The 19,713-nt window shown below is 40.4% G+C and overlaps 1 protein-coding gene across 6 annotated transcripts in view; it reads left to right on the top strand.

Annotated features, from left to right (window-relative positions):
* temp (protein prenyltransferase alpha subunit repeat-containing protein tempura) overlaps positions 1–12,444 on the top strand; it is a 32,633-nt gene extending 20,189 nt beyond the window's left edge. For all 6 annotated transcript variants that reach the window (XM_073979391.1, XM_073979394.1, XM_073979397.1 and 3 more), the window contains exons 3-4: positions 9,998–10,368; positions 10,442–12,444. In XM_073979391.1, coding sequence (XP_073835492.1) covers positions 9,998–10,368; positions 10,442–11,166 — 1,096 coding nt within the window. In that variant the 3' untranslated portion in view covers positions 11,167–12,444. The remainder of the gene's footprint in view (positions 1–9,997; positions 10,369–10,441) is intronic.
* Positions 12,445–19,713: the final 7,269 nt, after the last annotated feature.

Genomic DNA, 19,713 nt, shown 5'->3' with positions numbered 1-19,713 from the left:
TGTTAGAATTTGAGGTGAGAGAGATTTATGAAATTCCCAAGAAATTCGTTTTGAATTTTAGTTTTTGAAATTCAAAGGTTTGAAGGCTCAAACGTCATGTTAACCTTAGAGATATTTGCCGGGATTAAATCCTTTATTGGAGTTTATTTGACGTAATGTTTCCAGTTACATATAAATAAACATGCTATAGGCATTATTTACAAAGTTCTTTTTTCATTATAAAACTTTTCTCCGGGGAGGATTTTAAAAATTCCTATTCATCCATCATCTCTACCTCTAGAAAATATCGATTAATTTAAATACTTTATGCAACTGACTGCGCCTACCTTTTTATCACATTTCCCATAGCATCTTTTCATTACTCAGCATTACTGTTGTAGTGGACAGACCTTCCCACAAATGTTTCCACACAAACACGTATAAATATTTATGATATTTTTATCTTCTGCTTTGTTGTGTTCGTTTTATTAATCTGCTCCCAGCGACGTCTGCTGTCGTTTCAATGTCACTTTGCATTAAGCTTAAGTAAATGTAAAGTGTTCTCTAACCACTGTGGAATAATCATAATAATGAATAAAAGATTCTGTCAGGACATTTTGAGTCTCTAGTGTTGTAGGTAATCCTGAACTAAAGGTGCTTCAATTACTTACTTGCTTAGCTGGCCCATTACAGAACACTTTTTCCATAGACCGAACTAAGAAAAGATCTCCAATTCTCTCTGTTTAGTGCTTCGCTTTCTCGAATACCGCGCCTTTTCATCTCATCATCCACTTGTTTGCGCCATCTATTCCTTGGCCTGCCAATTCTGCGTGCACCGCCATGTGGCATGTATTCATACGCCTTTTTAGCGGGTTCATCATCGCTCATTCTTATGATATGGCCTAGCCAACGCAATCGCTGCATCTCGATACGTTTAACTATACTGATGTCGTTGTATAGCAGATACAGCTCGTGGTTCATGCGACGTCGATATTCACCGTCAACGCAGATTGGTCCGTAGATCTTTCGAAGAATTTTTCTCTCAAACACACCAAGCACTGCCATGTCTGCTTGCGCAAGTACCCAGGCTTCGGTAGTATCAGTGTTTTGTAGAGCGTTATTTTTGTTTGACGAGATGTGGCTTTGTTTTTAAACTGCTTACTTAATCCAAAGTAGCATCTGTTGGCCAATACAATTCTTCTTTTTATTTCACAACTGATGTCGTTTGTTGTGTTTACGGAGGTGCCGAGGTAGACGAAGTCTTTTACTACCTCAATATTATAGGAACCAACTTCCACAGTCGGTCCGAGCTCAATGGACGCATTGCGCGTCGAAACCATCAACTTGGTCTTCTCACCGTTTACCGTCAGACCCACTTTAGCAGATTCTCCTTCGACCTTTATAAAGGTATCAGTTACTTCTTTTACTGATCGGCCCATGATGTCTATATCATCAGCATAAGCAAGTAACATGTGACTATTGGTGTAGATTGTGCCACTTCTTTTGACGTTTGCCTCTCGTATAACCTTTTCCAGCAGGATGTTGAAGAGATCACACGAAAGGCTGTCACCTTGTCTGAAACCTCTTTTGGTACCAAACTCTTCGGAGAGGTTCTTTCCTATTTTAACTGAGGACCTCGTATCACTTAAAGTCATTTTACAAAGCCGGATGAGCTTTTCGGGATACCAAATTCAGACATTGCATGGAATACCTTTGATCGGAGGGGACTGTCGAATGCGGCTTTATAATCGACAAAAAGGTGATATGTGTCGATCTGCATCTCTTGGGTCTTCTCCAGGATTTGCCTCAGGGTAAATATCTGGTCAATGGTGGACTTGCCAGGTCTAAAGCCGCATTGGTATGGTCCAATTATCTCGTTGCCAATAGTCTTTAGTCGTTCGTACAATATCCCTGACACGATCTTGTAGGCAATAGGGAGTAGACTTATGCCCCTATAGTTAGAGCATACAGTCTTATCTCCCTTCTTGTGGACGGGGCACAGGATACTCAGGTTCCAATCGTAGGGTACTCGTTCTTCCTGCCAGATGGCGATAACTAGCTGATGAATACACCTTATCAGCGTATTGCCTCCGGTTTTGAACAGCTCGGCTGGCAAGCCATCGGCTCCTGCTGCCTTATTATTCTTCAGCCGATTTATTGCTGTCTTTACCTCATCTTGGCTGGGCGGTATACATTCAATACCATCTTCTGGGATTGGGACTGTGGTATCTTCGTCTTCGCTGCTATTGGATACCAACAGATTTGAAAAATGTTCTTTCCATATCCTGAGTACACTATCTGTATGCTTGACTCTTTGGTAGAATTTTCGGACTTCATTCTGGCTCCTGTACATCTCGATTTTTTCACACTCCCGCTTTTCCATCTCTCTCTTTTTCCTGCGGAAAAGACGTTTCTCCTCTCACCTTTTCTCCCTGTATCTCTCTCGTGCGCTACGCGTTGCTACGGATTGTAAAATAGCCCTATTTGCCGCATTTTTCTCTTCGGTGGCAGCACGACACTTCTGATCATACCATGGATTCCTTGGTGGAGGCCTCTGGTATCCAAGTATGGATTTTGCGGCTGTTTGCATGGAGTGGGCAATGCTTTGCCATTGCGCTGATATGTTATCGGGATGAGGAGTGCTTTGATTAAGCAATTGGGCTAGTTGAGTGGAATATGCTGTGGCTATCCGTTGTGATTGCAGCTTACCGATGTCTAACTTTCGTGTTGTGTCTGTTCGTACTTTGTTTGCTACGTTTAAGCGGGTGCGTACCTTTGCTGCAACAAGGTAGTGGTCCGAATCAATGTTTGCGCCTCGGAACGATCGTACATCCAACACGCTCGATGAATGTCTTCCATCTATCACAACATGATCAATTTGATTTCTAGTTTTCTGATCTGGCGACAGCCAGGTGCCCTTATGAATATCGAGATGCTTAAATCTGTTACAGCTAACTACCATGTTTCTTGCAGCTGCAAAGTCTATCAGCCTCATACCATTGTCGGATGTTTCACTGTGGAGACTGAATCGCCCGACTGTTGGGCCAAAGATATTCTCCTTTCCAATTTTGGCATTAAAATCGCCTAGAATGATTTTAATGTCATGGGCAGGGCAACGGTCATATGTTTCTTCTAAGTGCTCGTAAAATATATCTTTGGTCTGTTCGTCCTTCTCTTCAGTGGGAGCATGAGCGCAAATAAAGCTGATGTTGAAGAATTTAGCTTTTATTCGAATTGCAGCAAGTCTTTCATTCACTGGGGTGAAGCTGGATACCAGATGTTTTAGTCTCCGACTAACTACGAATCCGCAACCAAACTCATGCTTTACGTCATGGCAGCTATAATACAGTGCGTCACCTTTAGGTGTTGTTGTGACGCCTTTCCCAATCCATCGTATTTCCTGTATGGCAGTAATATCGGCCTTGTACTTTTCAAGTACATCTGCCAATGCGAAGACTGCACCTTCTCTATAAAGAGTGCGAACATTCCAGGTGCAGATTCGCAGATCATGGTCCTTAAAACTTTTGCGGGGTTCGTCAACTTTAGAGGGGGTTGTTTTTCTTTTCTTTCGTTTTTTCATAGTAGGCTGCTTTTTTCTAGGGGAGGGTTACTAGCCCGACGCCCAAACCCAAGTTTTTAACGTTCTTATAGGAGAACTCGCGGCACATGTTAGCTCACTACCTTTAACGGGTGTTAAAGGCAGTTCCCCAGGTGATACCACGGGGAGGTCAGTGTCCACTTGAGATGAAAGAGGGACCAAGATAAATCCTGGGATTAAAACCGGTCAGGACCGTTGCTTGGTATCTTCCATCCCCTACGTCAGTGTACTTCAATACAAGTCCACAAATCCAAAATGTAGAAAGATTTCCTTATCATGTTTTCCACACATTTTGGTGGACGAAAATCTGTGTTGCATATTGTGGCCAAAATTGGGAAAATGTCTAAAATCGAAAGGTGTCGTTTTATGGGGTCTATACCAAAACGCCGACCCTTCGCTGCTGGAATGTTTCTTACCCGCAACGAAGGCTATGTACTGCATTTTTAGCTATGCCGGTAGGATATTGCGCCTAATACTTTAAGAAATTAATAAAAGTGGACCAACTCAACAATCAATCCCGCGGCGGCCGGTTCTATGTACCGGATTCACCCTAGGAATCATCTTCTCGGCCAGGGGCCGTTTCCTCAGCAACTACTTGTTCGTGTTCGTCTTTATTTTTATTTTGGGAGCGGCATGTCCCGGAATGCCTGCTTCGGATTGACAGTAACCCCGGGCCACGGTTTTGCACCGTTTGTCAACATCTCATCCACCATAGGTCAGTGTCAATGAGATGCAACGGGTGCCAAGGATATGTGCGTTTCAGGAACTGTTCAGTCCTAACCTTCCTGAGGTAGTATTACGACAGGGTTTATATTGCTTCGTGCTGAAGCAACATGAACCCCAGTGAGTCTTCATCATCAACATCATCGGATTATGAAACTCCCCCGCAATCTCCCCGACAGCAGTATCAACCCCAGCCATTAACACCACGTATTGCTGTCCCAGTTCCCGAGGATGTGACATTCCTGCAGCATAACTGGTCTTCGAATGGTCTTCGAACCAAGATCAATGAGATCGTGAACTTTATGAGTCGTAGAAATATTATGGTCGCGGAGAGCCAGGAAACGAAGCTGAGCAACAACAGCAGTCTTCGGAGTTGTGATGGATACAACGTTCCTCGCCAGGATCGTACGAGAAGTGAGGGTGGAGGGCTTACATTCCTACTGCACCAGTCTGTCTAGTACAGACCTATCTCGCCTGAGCTGGGGATCTAGGGACCCATACTTGGAGTGTATAGGGGTAGCGGTAAGGTGCGGAACCGCCGAGATAGAACTGCTGAATGTATATATCACGCCGGTCAATAGCTGTGCCCCGCGTTATTTGCCTAACATCAGATCTATGTTGCGAGGTGATAACCGGCTGGTCCTAGGGGGACTTCAATGCGCATCATTAGTTATGGCATTCAGCCCTAGGGAATGACCAGAGAGGTACAGATCTGGCTGAGCAAATGGATAGCTCCACATTCTGCACTGCGAACGAGGACGCACCCACCAGGATTAGAGGAGACTGCCACAGTTCGCCTGACATATCTATCGTGTCCCAATTCTCATCTCCATAAACAGACCACCAGAATTCATAACCTCTGAACGCCGCACTTTCATTAATCATGGGAAAGCGGATTGGCAAGGTTTCAGAGAGTTCACTAATCAACGCTTCAGAGAACTGCCCAATCCGCCTGATGTTCGGTTAGCAGAGAGGAAATTCCGAGACTTCATCACTGCTGCAGACGCGCGCTTTATTCCTGCTGGTCGAATACCTGAAATAAGACCAAATTTCCCAGCAGAGGCGACGGGATTAGCTAATGAGCGTGATGAGCTTCGCCGCACGAAGCCTAACGACCCCTAAAGTCAGGGAACTGACAATGGAAGTCACTACATTAGTCGGCAAACACAAGCGGAAAAAGTGGCTAGAACATCTGAAGTGCTGCAACATTGGAGCCGGCTGTAATGAATTGTGGACAACGGTTAAGGCGCTCTCGAACCCTGGTAGGAGAGACGAACGGACATGGATGTCATGTTTAACGGCGTGGCTGTAACAGATTCGAAGAGCTGCGCTGGCTATTTCTGCCGACAATTTATCGAGCACCCCGATAGCGACCGGGCGAAGGGAGGTGTTTTTCGGTAAACACAAGCGGAAAAAGTGGCTAGAACATCTGAAGTGCTGCAACATTGGAGCCGGCTGTAATAAATTGTGGACAACGGTTAAGGCGCTATCGAAGCCTGGTAGGAGAGACGAACGGACATCTGTCATGTTTTACGGCGTGGGAAGTGTTTTTCGTCGTTTGCGATCTCTTCCAGCCGAGGAAGAACTGCCACAATTTACGATATATGATGTTGCAGATGTTATCCGAGGCGCAAAGTCATCCAAAGCGCTTGGACCTGACGGAATTTCTATGGTGATGCTAAAACAGTTGGATGACCCAGGAGTCGAGTATTTAAGCATGGTCCTCAACTTATAGCTAGCCATCCTAATAGTTCCCGATGCCTGGAAGATGGGTAGAGTGGTCCCGCTGCTGAAACCTGGCAAAGATGTCAGTAGAGGTGAGTCAAACAGGCCGATTTCTCTTCTATCGCCAGTAGCAAAGATACTCGAGGCATTACTTCTCCCCAGCATCAGAACGTGTTATCCAGTTGCGGATCATCAACACGGATTCCGGAAGCAGCATACTACCACAACAGCACTGCACGCCATTTCCACATATATTGGACGAGGACTCAACCAGGACAAACCATGTCACAGAATAGTAATGGTAGCATTGGATCTGACCAAAGCGTTTGATACGGTCTGCCATGCTAGGCTTTTCGAGGATATCGAGAATACTACCATCAGGCCTTGTCTGAAACGCTGGGTCAACAACTATTTGTGTGGTCGCCAGTCATACGTGGAATTCAAAGACAGGAAGTCCAAACACCGCAGTGTGAAGCAGGGAGTTCCCCAAGCAGGGGTGATATCTCCGGAACTGTTTAACCTCTACCTCTTTGCAATTCCACCGCCTCCCGACGGCATTGAGTTAATTACGTACGCGGCTAAATGCCTATCTCATTGATCTTGTAGAGTTTTTCCACGCGAGGAATATGAAAATACCCACCACTAACTCAACAGCCACACTGTTCACCACATGGACGGCGCAAATGAAGCTCCCACTGAATGTGTAGGTCGACGGTGCAGTTATTCCGACCTCAAAATACCCCAAAGTCCTAGGGGTCACATTCGATAGCATGTAAAGGTCGTCCCAGCATACTACAGTTATTTGCGATAAGCTGAGAAACAGGAACAAGGTCCCTAGCCGGCAGCACTTGGGGTGCGGATAAAGAAACCTTGTTAACCACATTCAACGCGATAGGTCGGTCTGTGGTAAGCTTTGCGGCGCCAGCGTGGGTTGCTAACGTAAGTGATACGTAATGGGATAAACTATAAATCTGTCAGAATCCTGCCCTGAGAACAGCTACCGGGTGTCACCTCATGTCTGCAGTGGACCATTTACATGAGGAGACAAAGATCCTTCCTGTGAGTCGACACAACAGGATGTTGACGATGCTGTACTTGCTTGGATGCTATAGGCAAGACCACCCAAATCACCATCTGGTGGATATGCCTGAACCCCTCAGGCAAGTTAGGAAGGATTATCGAGATTATCTGGAGAGAGAGGTCCAAAGATATAAAAGAGAACCTCTAGATCAACGTGCATACCAGGCAGGTCTAAGGGACATTCACACTGATGCGGTTGCAGAGGCTCTGGCAGCCTACAGTGCGAATATCGTCCTCGACGATCATCCACCACTCATCACGCTCATTTGCTAATCCCGTCGCCTCTGCTGGGAAGTTTGGTCTTATTTCGGGTATTCGACCAGCAGGGATATGGCGAGCGGCTGCAGCAGTGATGATGTTGCTGAACGTCCTTTCCGCTACCGGAACATCAGAAGGATTGGGCAGTTCTCTGAAGCGGTGATTGGTGAACTCTCTGAAACTCGGCCAATCAGCTTTCCTATGATTGACGAACGTGTGGCGTTCAGAGGTGATGAAATCGGGTGGTCTGCTAATGGAGACAATTATGGGGAGATGGTCTGATCCAAGGGAAATTACGGGTTGCCAGGTGAAGTCATTTGTCAGACCAGGTGACACGATGTTGTTGTTGTAACAGTGTTTTATTATTATGTTTGTATGTTCGTTCTCCTGTTCAATCTGGCTCTGGGTCTATCTCCAGTTCCAGGAAGTTGGCTACTTCGATGGGATGTAACCACAGATCCACTGGAGTCAGATGAATAGGCTTGGCGGGGCAGTTGAATAGGTGCTTAGTATCGTGCGGGCCCATGCCGCATACTGGACAGATGTCTTGCACGGTGCGATCCATTCCCACCCAATAGGAATGACAGGTGACACGATGGTTATGTCTGGCGAGCTGTGACACTCTCCTCTAATTCTGGTAGCGGCGTCCTCATTGACCGTGCAAAACGTAGAGCTGTCAATCTGCTCGGCCAGCGCTGTACCTCTCTGGTCGTTCCCGAGGGCCGAATGTCACATCTCATGATGCGCATTAAAGTCCCAGACGATTATGACCTTCCAAAAGCGGGCTAATGTTAGGCACGTAATCTGAGATACAGCAACTCCATCTCGGCAGTTCCACACCTGACTGCTAACCCCGAATATCGTCCTCGACGATCATCCACCACTCATCACGCTCATTTGCTAATCCCGTCGCCTCTGCTGGGAAGTTTGGTCTTACTTCGGGTATTCGACCAGCAGGGATATGGCGAGCGGCTGCAGCAGTGATGACGTTGCTGAACGTCCTTTCCGCTACCGGAACATCAGAAGGATTGGACAGTTCTCTGAAGCGGTGATTGGTGAACTCTTTGAAACTCGGCCAATCAGCTTTCCTATGATTGACGAACGTGCGGCTTTCAGAAGTGATGAAATCGGGTGGTCTGCTAATGGAGACAATTATGGGTGGATGGTCTGATCTAAGGGAAATGACGAGTTGCCAGGTGGCGTCATTTTTCAGACCAGGTGACACGATGTTGTTGTTGTTGTAACAGTGTTTTATTATTATGTATATTCGTTCTCCTGTTCAATCTGGCTCTAGGTCTATCTCCAGTTCCAGGAAGTTGGCTACTTCGATGGGATGTAACCACAGATCCTCTGGAGTCAGATGAATAGGCTTGGCGGGGCAGTTGAATAGGTGCTTAGTATCGTGCGGGCCCATGCCGCATACTGGGCAGATGTCTTGCACGGTGCGATCCATTCCCACCCAATAGGAATGACAGGTGACACGATGGTTATGTCTGGCGAGCTGTGACACTCTCCTCTAATTCTGGTAGTGGCGGCCTCATTGACCGTGCAAAACGTAGAGCTGTCAATCTGCTCGGCCAGCGCTGTACCTCTCTGGTCGTTCCCGAGGGCCGAATATCACATCTCATGATGCGCATTAAAGTCTCCCAGGACCAGACGATTATGACCTTCCAAAAGCGGGCTAATGTTAGGCACGTAATCTGAGATACAGCAACTCCATCTCGGCAGTTCCACACCTGACTGCTAACCCCAAATGTACGGGTCATTAGAGACAGGCTCAAGCGAGATAGGTTTGGTTTACTAATCCCCCACCTCTACTTCTGGTGCGATCCTTCCTTAACACGTTGTAATCATCACAACGTTGTAAGCTACAGTTGTTGTTGAGCTTGGTTTCTTGCACTGCAGCGACCTTGATATTCCTCCGACTCATGAAATCTACTATTTCCTCGAACTTACCTCGGAGTCCATTGCAATTAAATTGCAAAAAGAATGCATTTTCCGGGATTGGGACAACAACGGCTGGTGTTAAAGGCTGCGTGTGCGGTTGTTGTCGAGGGGACTGCGGGGGAGTCTCATAATCAGACGACGAGGGAGTTTCGTAATCCGATGACGACTCACTGGGGACTGTATTTACACAGCATGCAGCAACATAATCCCTGTCGTAGTCCTTCACGTGAACAAGTTCAGAGCAACCCCTTAGATGCACCCACTCCTGACACCTATTGCATCTTACCGAAGGTTGGATATGGGTGAAGATGCGAATGTGACAAATTGCTGAGCACAAATAAATTGGTCCTGGGTTTACCTCCGTCTCCGCAAGGACCAAAATAATTCGGAGCAGGCATTCCGGGATATGCTGCTCCCAACACAGAAAAACGAAACAAAAACATATGTACACTGAGGTGGCAGCCGCTGGCCGGAACGATGATTTTGTGTTGTTCCGGGTCAATCCGGTACGAAAGAATCCGCTGCCGTGGGTTTGCGATGTTTATTTGTCGGCTTTGTGTTCTAGATCATACATCACCCCTTTTTCCTGTATTTCTTTCCTTATTCCTTTTCTTTATTCCTTTTTCTTTATTTTTTTCTTTTCTTTTTCTTACTTTAATTCTTTCCTTTTTGTCCACTTTCTTACAGATCCTCCTTTGAAATCATACCAACAGTGCTGAATCGCAACAAATCCCCTGTTATACATGTCGAGCACAATCTCGGTTTGGAATCATGGTGTGCCAAACATGTCTACGACCATGCTCACCGTATGCTGATGGGCTATAAGAAGCAAACCGTGCAACGTTATGTTCAACAAAGTGATAATTTGTTAAAGTACCTGAATGTGGCGCTACTAATAAATCCTGATGTCACAACATTTTGGCATATACGGCGGCAGTTGGTGCAAAAGAATCGTTTAAAAATGAATCGTGAATTGAAATTCTCCACTTTGGTTCTCAGTAAGAAACCCAAATCGAATGAGGCATTTGCCTATAGACGGTGGTTATATTCATTTCAGAGTGAGTAGCAGTGGAAATTGGTGTTTCAAAATCTGATTTCTAATAATGTGTTTTTTTTTGTTCCCTTTTCCAGGTCACGATGCCATTGATTGGCATCACGAGATCGGCATCTGTGAACGCTGTGCTGATCGCAGTTCGAGTAACTATCATGCCTGGTCTCACCGCCAATGGGTGCTGCGCAATGCCCCCATGCTGATAAGAGCCGAAATAATGCGCACCGAGAAATTCATGCGCAAACACATTAGCGACTATAGCAGCTATCATTATCGTCAAATTTTGATAACCTTTGCCTATCAAATGTCATATTATGACACGGAAGAACTGCATCATCTACGCGATCTTAAAGAGCTAATTAATTACTATTTAATTGCCGATGTCCAGTGTCCAGCACAAATTATTAATATTATGCTGCCAGATGTTGATCAGGCGGCAATTGGTGAAGCCCGTTTAAAATCGTTCCTTTATTGTTGTAATTTGGCTGCCCACGATATGCGTTTGTGTGATGATCAAAAGAATATGTACGGCGAAAGGGAATCGTTTGAGTTGCATCGTCGTGCATCACTCAAATTTATTGTGGAACAATGTGTCCGTTTGCTAAGTGGAGATCTGATGGGTATCTATTCACCGCCTGCCACACCGGTACAACAGCAACAATTTAATACGCATTTAAAGAAATTCGATTATAATTCGTATGAGTTTTTGCGGGCCTTAAAGAAATCGGAAAGTCTTTTGGGTTCAAAACATCGAAAATGGTGTTCACTATTTTTGGGTTTTGATTATGAATCGGGAGCTGCTTAGTTTAGTTTATGGTAGTTATTTGAAATTATTAGAAGGGAAGAAATTGAGAAGATAAAAGAGTTGAAGAACTGGAAGTGTGTGTATGTTGTGAGGGTTGAGGGTCTGTTTCACATGTTTTGAGTTACTTTGGGAGATGCTTTGGCTTGGCTTTAGTTTGATAATGGAGAAATAAGATCCTTTTTTTGGAGTACTCCTCACTTTTCAACGGTCATATTATTAAAAGAATATCTTTACTTTTGCGTCATAGTAAGCTTAATGTCTTCCCAGCAGCACATGATACAAGCAACAACAACAAAAACATACTGGTGTTCAACTTGATTATCTCTCATTTTAACTCCCTTTATATACAACATACATATGTATGTATGTGCTCCACAGCAGGTTTGTCGTTTTTCATATTTTTCCATTCAAGTTTTTTTAGTTCGGAAAGTCTCCTATGTGATAGTCTGCCAAAAAGCTGCTCTGCTCTTGGCAATTGGTAGTAACAAAATCAACTTTGTGTATACTACAAAACATCTTTCTATGTGTTTGTATATAGAGACGTTCTTGAGGTATTCTATAAAGACATCCTAGAGGTTGTCCATAAAGATTCCTTGAAGTAGTTCATAAAGACTATTCTGCTCGTCTATAAAGAGTAATATTTGAACTATATATAGAAAAGAAGTTGTCTACCTGTAAAAACCAAGGGTATGCTGGACTTTCTTTAGATAGGCTGCTTTGTATTTGTGCCTGAAACTAGGGGTTCTTAAAGTTCCATACTAGAGTCATTTTATGAAATTGCAGTAGTGGGGAAATCGATTTAAGAACAACTGACAATACGAAAGTCGGCCATAGTCTACAGACTTCCTTCTGGTTTTCTATATTCTATCCTATTTGTAACCTGCAAAGATTTACTCTGGTAATCTATCTAGTCTTTTTTCATATAATTTGAAATTGTTTTATGGAGAATATTAACATCTAAAACGACAATATTTGCTGCTGGCCGAACTCATAGACAACAAGAGATTTTTTTTAGCTAAAATTAAACTTTGTTTTGTTTTTAATTTTCATGTAAAATTTAGCTTAATTATTTTTTTCGGTTTCAACTTCTGCCATCTCTAAATATATGTATGTATGTATGTAGTTTTGTTATATATCTATATGTATATGAAATGGTATGTTAAAATATCTTTTCATTCTCTTTGAATTTGTATAATTATGATGAATCTTTGTTTATCTCTAAAAAAATGTGTAATTTTATTTTAAATGTTAAGATAAATAAAAATGTTATAAACAAAATTGTTGAAATTTATAAATGTATTGTTTAACACAAAGGAAAAGGAAGCAATAATAGGAATAATTGCATGATTTGTTACCAAAGAATTCGTTTAGAGTTTTTAAATAGCAATGTTATCTAAAAAAGACAGTATTTTTATAAATAAAATAGGTAGGTAATTAAAAAACATGTAGATTTTTCGGTTTCCTTACATTTTAGCTGCAAGATCTGCTTGACGATATTGTTAATAACACCACCAGGAGAAATTTTCTAGAACACTATATTGCTCCAGCTCTTTTCGATTGGGTTTTTTATGGTGTCATTTAAAATACCTTGGTTAAAAAGTTCTTAAACAGGCCTTTTTAGAATCCTACATATTCCCTATTTTCCCCACGTTTTAGACAAAAAGTGTACTTGGCAATATTGTCAACAATAGTAAGCAGAAATTTTTTGTAGAACATGTTAACCCACTAGCTGCAAGCGATATGGGTCATTATTGGTACCTTTAAAAAATATTACGTTTTTAAAGATTTATAAAACAGACCATTTTAGATTCACACATATTCATTGTCTCCCCTTTGTTTTAGATATAAAATATGTTTGGAGAAATTGTCAACGATAGTACGAAAAACTTTTTTGTAGGGTGATTTTGATATTTTTAAAAAATAAGGTGTTTAAACGCTTTCTTAAGCTGACCTTTATAGAATTCTACATAATCCTTGCCTGCCCTACATTTTAGGCATAAGGTATGTTTGGCGATATTGTCAACAACAATACGAAGAATTTTGTTGTAGAATATTTCAACCCTCTAGCTTCCCGCGATGTGGACCCATTAGATAATTTTTAAAAAAGGAAGGATCTTAAAAGAATTCTTAAGCAGGTATTTTTAGAATCCTACATATTCCTTGCCTCCCTTACATTTTAGACACAATGTGTGTTTGGGAATATTGTCCCCAACAGTACGAAGAACTTTTTTGTAGAACATTGTTAACCTCTAGCTGTGCGCGGTAAAGGCCATTTTGGTACTTTTAGAAAATGAGGTCTTTTAAAAGATTTCTTAAGGAGGCCTTTTTAGAATCCAACATATTCCTTGGCTCCCTTACATTTTAGACATATAGTATATTTGGCAATATTGTTAACAACAATACAAAGAACTTTTTTGTAGAATATTTTAACCCTCTAGCTGCCCGCGATGTGGACCCTTTAGATAATTTTTAAAAAAGTAAGGTTCTTAAAAGATTTCTTAAGCAGGCCCTTTCAGAATCCTAGATATGCCTTGCCTCCCCTACATTTTAGACATAAAGTATGTTCGGCAATATTGTCAACAACAGCACGAACAACTTTTTTGTAGAACATTTTAACTCACTAGCTGCCCGAGATGTGCACCCTTTAGATAATTTTTAAAAAAGTAAGGCTCTTAGAATATTTCTTAAGCAGGTCATTTGGAATCCTACATTTTCCTGGCTGCCCTTACAGATTAGACATGAAGTATACTTGACAATACTGTCAACAGCGGTACGAAGAACTTTTTTGTAGAACATTGTTAACCTTTTGCTGTGCGCGGTAAGGGCCATTTTGGTACTTTTAGAAAATGAGGTCTTTTAAAAGACTTCTTTAGCAGGCATTTTTAGAATCCTACATATTCCTTGGCTCCCTTACATTATAGACATAAAGTATACTTGGCAATATTGTTAACAACAATGCGAAGAACTTTTTTGTAGAATATTTTAACCCTCTAGCTGCCCGCGATGTGGACCCTTTAGATAATTTTTAAAAAAAGTAAGGTTATTAATAGATTTCTTAAACAGTTCATTTATAATCCTACATTTTCCATGCCTCCCTTACATATTAGACATGAAGTATACTTGACAATATTGTCAACGGCGGTACGAAGAACATTTTTGTAGAACATTGTTAACCTCTAGCAAAGCGCGAAAGGGGCCATTTTGGTTCCTTTAAAAAATTAGGTGTCTTAAAAGATTTATTAAGTAGGCCTTTTCAGAATCCTACATATTCTTTGCCTACCTTACATTTTAGACATAATGTGTGTTTGGTAATATTGTCCACAACAGTACGAAGAACTGGTTTGTAGAACATTTTAGCCCTCTAGCTGCCCGAGATATGCGCCCTTTAGATAATTTTTAAAAAGTAAGGTTCTTAAAAGATTTCTTAAGCAGGTCTCTTTAGAATCCTACATTTTCCTTGCCACCCTTACATATTAGACATGCAGTATACTTGACAATATTGTCAACAGCGGTACGAAAAACTGTTTTGTAGAACATTGTATACCTCTAGCTGTGCCCGGGGCATTTGGTACTTTTAGAAAATGAGGTCTTTTAAAAGATTTCTTAAGCAGGCCTTTTTAGAATCCTACATATTCCTTGGCTCCCTTACATTTTAGACATAAAGTATACTTGGCAATATTTAATTTAATTTAATTTTTTAATTTAATTTAATTTTTATTTGACAAACACAGTAACCTAGCCCATAGGGCCATGAGCGGTTCCAAAAACAGCTATACAATAACTACTCTCAGATACTTATATCTAACAATATTTCTTAGCATATCATGAATAGAATTAAACATAAATAAAAGCAAAAGCATGTAAATTAAGAAATGAAAATATATAACAAAATAATCATTAATAGAATCAGCTATGCAACAATATATCATTACAAACTAAGGCAACATTTGTGAACGCTGTATTTGATTACGATTAAAATGAGCACATAATTTATTCTTGTAACATTTTAAGGAGGAATTAAATGTCTTGAGACATGGTGGCAGATAGTTATAAACACGCGAAATTCTAACATAAAACGATTTTTCCAAAAAAGGAGTCAACTGCGGAACAATTGTTAACAACAATACGAAGAACTTTTTTGTAGAACATTTTAACCCTCTAGCTGCCCGCGATGTGGACCCTTTAGATAATTTTTAAAAAAGTAAGGTTCTTAAAAGATTTCTTAAGCAGGTCTCTTTAGAATCCTACATTTTCCTTGCCACCCTTACATATTAGACATGAAGTATACTTGGCAATATTGTCAACAGCGATAGGAAGAATTTTTTTTGAAGAACATTGTTAACCTCTAGCTGTTCGCGATAGGGGCCATTTTGGTATTTTTAGAAAATAAGGTATTTTAAAAGATATCTTAAGCAGGCCTTTTTAGAATCCTAGATATTCCTTGCCTCCCTTACATTTTAGACATAAAGTATACTTGGCAATATTGTTAACAACAATACGAAGAACTTTTTTGTAGAATATTTTAACCCTCTAGCTGCCCGCGATGTGGACCCTTTAGATAATTTTGAAAAAAGTAAGGTTCTTAAAAGATTTCTTAAGCAGGCATTTTTAGAATCCTACATATTCCTTGGCTCCCTTACATTTTAGACATAAAGTATACTTGGCAATGTTGTCAACAGCGGTACGAAGAACTTTTTTGTAGAACATTGTTAACCTCTCGCTGTGCGCGGCAAAGGCCATTTAGTTTTTTTAGAAAATGAGGTCTTTTAAAAGACTTCTTAAGCAGGCCTTTTTAGAATCCTACATATTCCTTGGCTCCCTTACATTATAGACATAAAGTATACTTGGCAATATTGTTAACAACAATGCGAAGAACTTTTTTGTAGAATATTTTAACCCTCTAGCTGCCCGCGATGTGGACCCTTTAGATAATTTTTAAAAAAAGTAAGGTTATTAAAAGATTTCTTAAACAGTTCATTTATAATCCTACATTTTCCATGCCTCCCTTACATATTAGACATGAAGTATACTTGACAATATTGTCAACGGCGGTACGAAGAACATTTTTGTAGAACATTGTTAACCTCTAGCAAAGCGCGATAGGGGCCATTTTGGTTCCTTTAAAAAATTAGGTGTTTTAAAAGATTTATTAAGCAGGCCTTTTCAGAATCCTACATATTATTTGCCTCCCTTACATTTTAGACATAATGTGTGTTTGGTAATATTGTCCACAACAGTACGAAGAACTGGTTTGTAGAACATTTTAGCCCTCTAGCTGCCCGGGATGTGGACCCTTTAGATAATTATTAAAAAAGTTAGGTTATTAAAAGATTCCTTAAGTAGTTCATTTAGAATCCTACATTTTCCTTGCTTCCCTTACATATTAGACGTGCAGTATACTTGACAATATTGTCAACAGCGGTACGAAAAACTGTTTTGTAGAACATTGTTAACCTCTAGCTGTGCGCGGTAAGGGCCATTTTGGTACTTTTAGAAAATGAGGTATTTTAAAAGACTTCTTAAGCAGGCATTTTTAGAATCCTACATATTCCTTGGCTCCCTTACATTTTAGACATAAAGTATACTTGGCAATATTGTTAACAACAATACGAAGAACTTTTTTGTAGATTATTTTAACCCTCTAGCTGCCCGCGATGTGAACCCTTTAGATAATTTTTAAAAAATTAAGGCTCTTAGAATATTTCTTAAGCAGGTCTCTTTAGAATCCTACATTTTCCTTGCCTCCCTTACATATTAGACATGAAGTGTACTTGACAATATTGTCAACAGCGGTACGAAGAACTTTTTTGTAGAATATTTTAACCCTCTAGCTGCCCGCGATGTGGACCCTTTAGATAATTTTTAAAAAGGTGAGGCACTTAAAGGATTCTGTAAGCAGGTCACTTTAGAATCCTACATTTTCTTTGCCTTTCTTAACCTGACAATATTATCAATAACTGCACGAAGAACTTTTTTGTAGAACATTGCAAACCTCTAGCTATGCGTGATAAGGGTCATTTCGGTACTTTTAGAAAATGTGGTGTTTTTAAAGATTTCTTAAGCAGGCCTTTTTAGAATCCTACATATTCCTTGGCTCCCTTACATTTTAGACATAAAGTATACTTGGCAATATTGTTAACAACAATACGAAGAACTTTTTTGTAGAATATTTTAACCCTCTAGCTGACGCGATGTGGACCCTTTGATAATTTTTAAAAAAGTAAGGTTCTTAAAAGATTTCTTAAGCAGGTCACTTTAGAATCCTACATTTTCCTTGCCTTTCCTACATATTAGACGTAATATATACTTGGCAATATTGTCAACAGCGGTAGGAAGAACTTTTTTGTAGAACATTGTAAACCTCTAGCTGTGCGCGATAAGGGCCATTTTGGTACTTTTAGAAAATGAGGTGTTTTGAAAGATTTATTAAGCAGGCCTTTTTAGAATCGTAGATATTCCTCGCCCCCCCTTATAATTTTGACGTAAAGTATGTTCGGCAATATTGTCTACAAAAGCACGAAGAACTTTTTTGTAGAACATTGTAAACCTCCAGCTGCACGCGAGATGGGTGCTATAGATATTTTTTAAAGCAATAAGATTCTTACAAGATTTCTTAAGCAGGCCATTTAGAATCCTACGTATTCCTTGCCTCCCTTTATTTTAGACGTAAAGTATGTTCGGCAATATTGTCAACAGTGGCAAGATGTATTTTTTTAGAACATTGTTAACCTCTAGCTATGCGTGATAGGGACCATTTCGGTATTTTTAGAAAATGCGGTGTTTTAAAAGATTTCTTAAGCAGGCCCTTTCAGAATCCTAGATATTCCTTGCCTCCCTTACATTTCAGGTGTATAGTATGTTCGGCAATATTGTCCACAACAGTACGAAGAACTGGTTTGTAGAACATTTTAGCCCTCTAGCTGCCCGCGATGTGGACCCTTTAGATAATTATTAAAAAAGTTAGGTTATTAAAAGATTCCTTAAGTAGTTCATTTAGAATCCTACATTTTCCTTGCTTCCCTTACATATTAGACATGCAGTATACTTGACAATATTGTCCCCAACAGTAGGAAGAACTTTTTTGTAGAACATTGTAAACCTCTAGCTGTGCGCTATAAGGGTCATTTTGGTACTTTTAGAAAATGAGGTGTTTTGAAAGATTTTTTAAGCAGGCCTTTTTAGAATCCCAGATATTACTTGGCTCCCTTACATTTTAGACATAAAGTATACTTGGCAATATTGTTAACAACAATACGAAGAGCTTTTTTGTAGAATATTTTAACACTCTAGCTGCCCGCGATGTGGACCCTTTAGATAATTTTGAAAAAAGTAAGGTTCTTAAAAGATTTCTTAAGCATGTCTCTTTAGAATCCTACATTTTCCTTGCCTCACTTACATTTTAGACATAAAATATACTGGACAATATTGTCAACAGCGGTACGAAGAACTTTTTTGTAGAACATTTTAACCCTCTAGCTGCCCGCGATGTGGACACTTTAGATAATTTAAAAAAAAAAAGTAAGGCTCTTAAAGGATTTCTTTAGCAGTTCACTTTAGAATCCTTCATTTTCCTCGCCTCCCTTACATATTAGACATGAAGTATACTTGACAATATTGTCAAAATCGGTACGAAGAATTTTTTTGTAGAACATTGCTAACCTCTACCTGCGCGATAGGGACCATTTTGGTACTTTTAGAAAATGAGATATTTTAAACGATTTCATAGGCAGGCCTCTATAGAACCATACATATCCCTTATCCCATCTACGATTTAGACGTAAAGTATACTTGACAATATTGTCAACAACAGCACGAAGACATTTTTTGTAGAACATTTTATACCTCTATATGAAAGCGATGTGGGTCTTTTTGACACCTTTTAAAAAATAAGGGGTTTTAAAAGATTTCTTAAGCATAGCTTTTTAAAATGATACATAGTTCTTGTCCCTACCCATGGTTTAGCCATAATGTATGTTTAGCAATATTAAGTAACATTACGAGGAACTTCTTTATAGAACGTTATATTGCTTTAAAAACTAGCGGTGGTGGTCTACTTGGTAATTTTAAAATTATTTTTTTATTGTTTGTTTTGTTTATTGTTGAAGATTCAATCTCATTTCGATTGCTTGAGTGGATTATTCCCCCCATTGGCTCAACTTCATTTATTACCCTCTATTACAGAGAGTAATGTTTTTCAAAACGAACTGACAGTGTTGCAAAATTTTACTGATCGCTACCAGTATCATGATTTCATCCCGGCGAAGGGAATTATCAATTGGCTTCTCAGTTTTTGAAATGATGCCTTTTTAGTGAAAAACCGAACTCTTTAAGTGTCTAGTATTCCCAAATGAATGAGAATCCCACTCACTTTTCGGCTTTTCCAAAGAAACACCAAAATCATTATTTTTTATGTTCGCTCTAAATTTTCTGTACAAAAGTATATTTATGGGCCGATTCCGTACAGCGAGGCGAGTCGTGTCGCGTTGCCAGTTACAATTTTTCCATTACGTATGACAAAAGTCGCACGACGACGTTAAATTTTGTCGC

Source organism: Musca autumnalis, unplaced genomic scaffold (assembly GCF_047663935.1).
Source record: "Musca autumnalis isolate F117 unplaced genomic scaffold, ASM4766393v1 scaffold_3, whole genome shotgun sequence".
Lineage (NCBI taxonomy): Eukaryota > Metazoa > Arthropoda > Insecta > Diptera > Muscidae > Musca > Musca autumnalis.
This window is presented reverse-complemented; position numbering and strand designations above follow the sequence as displayed.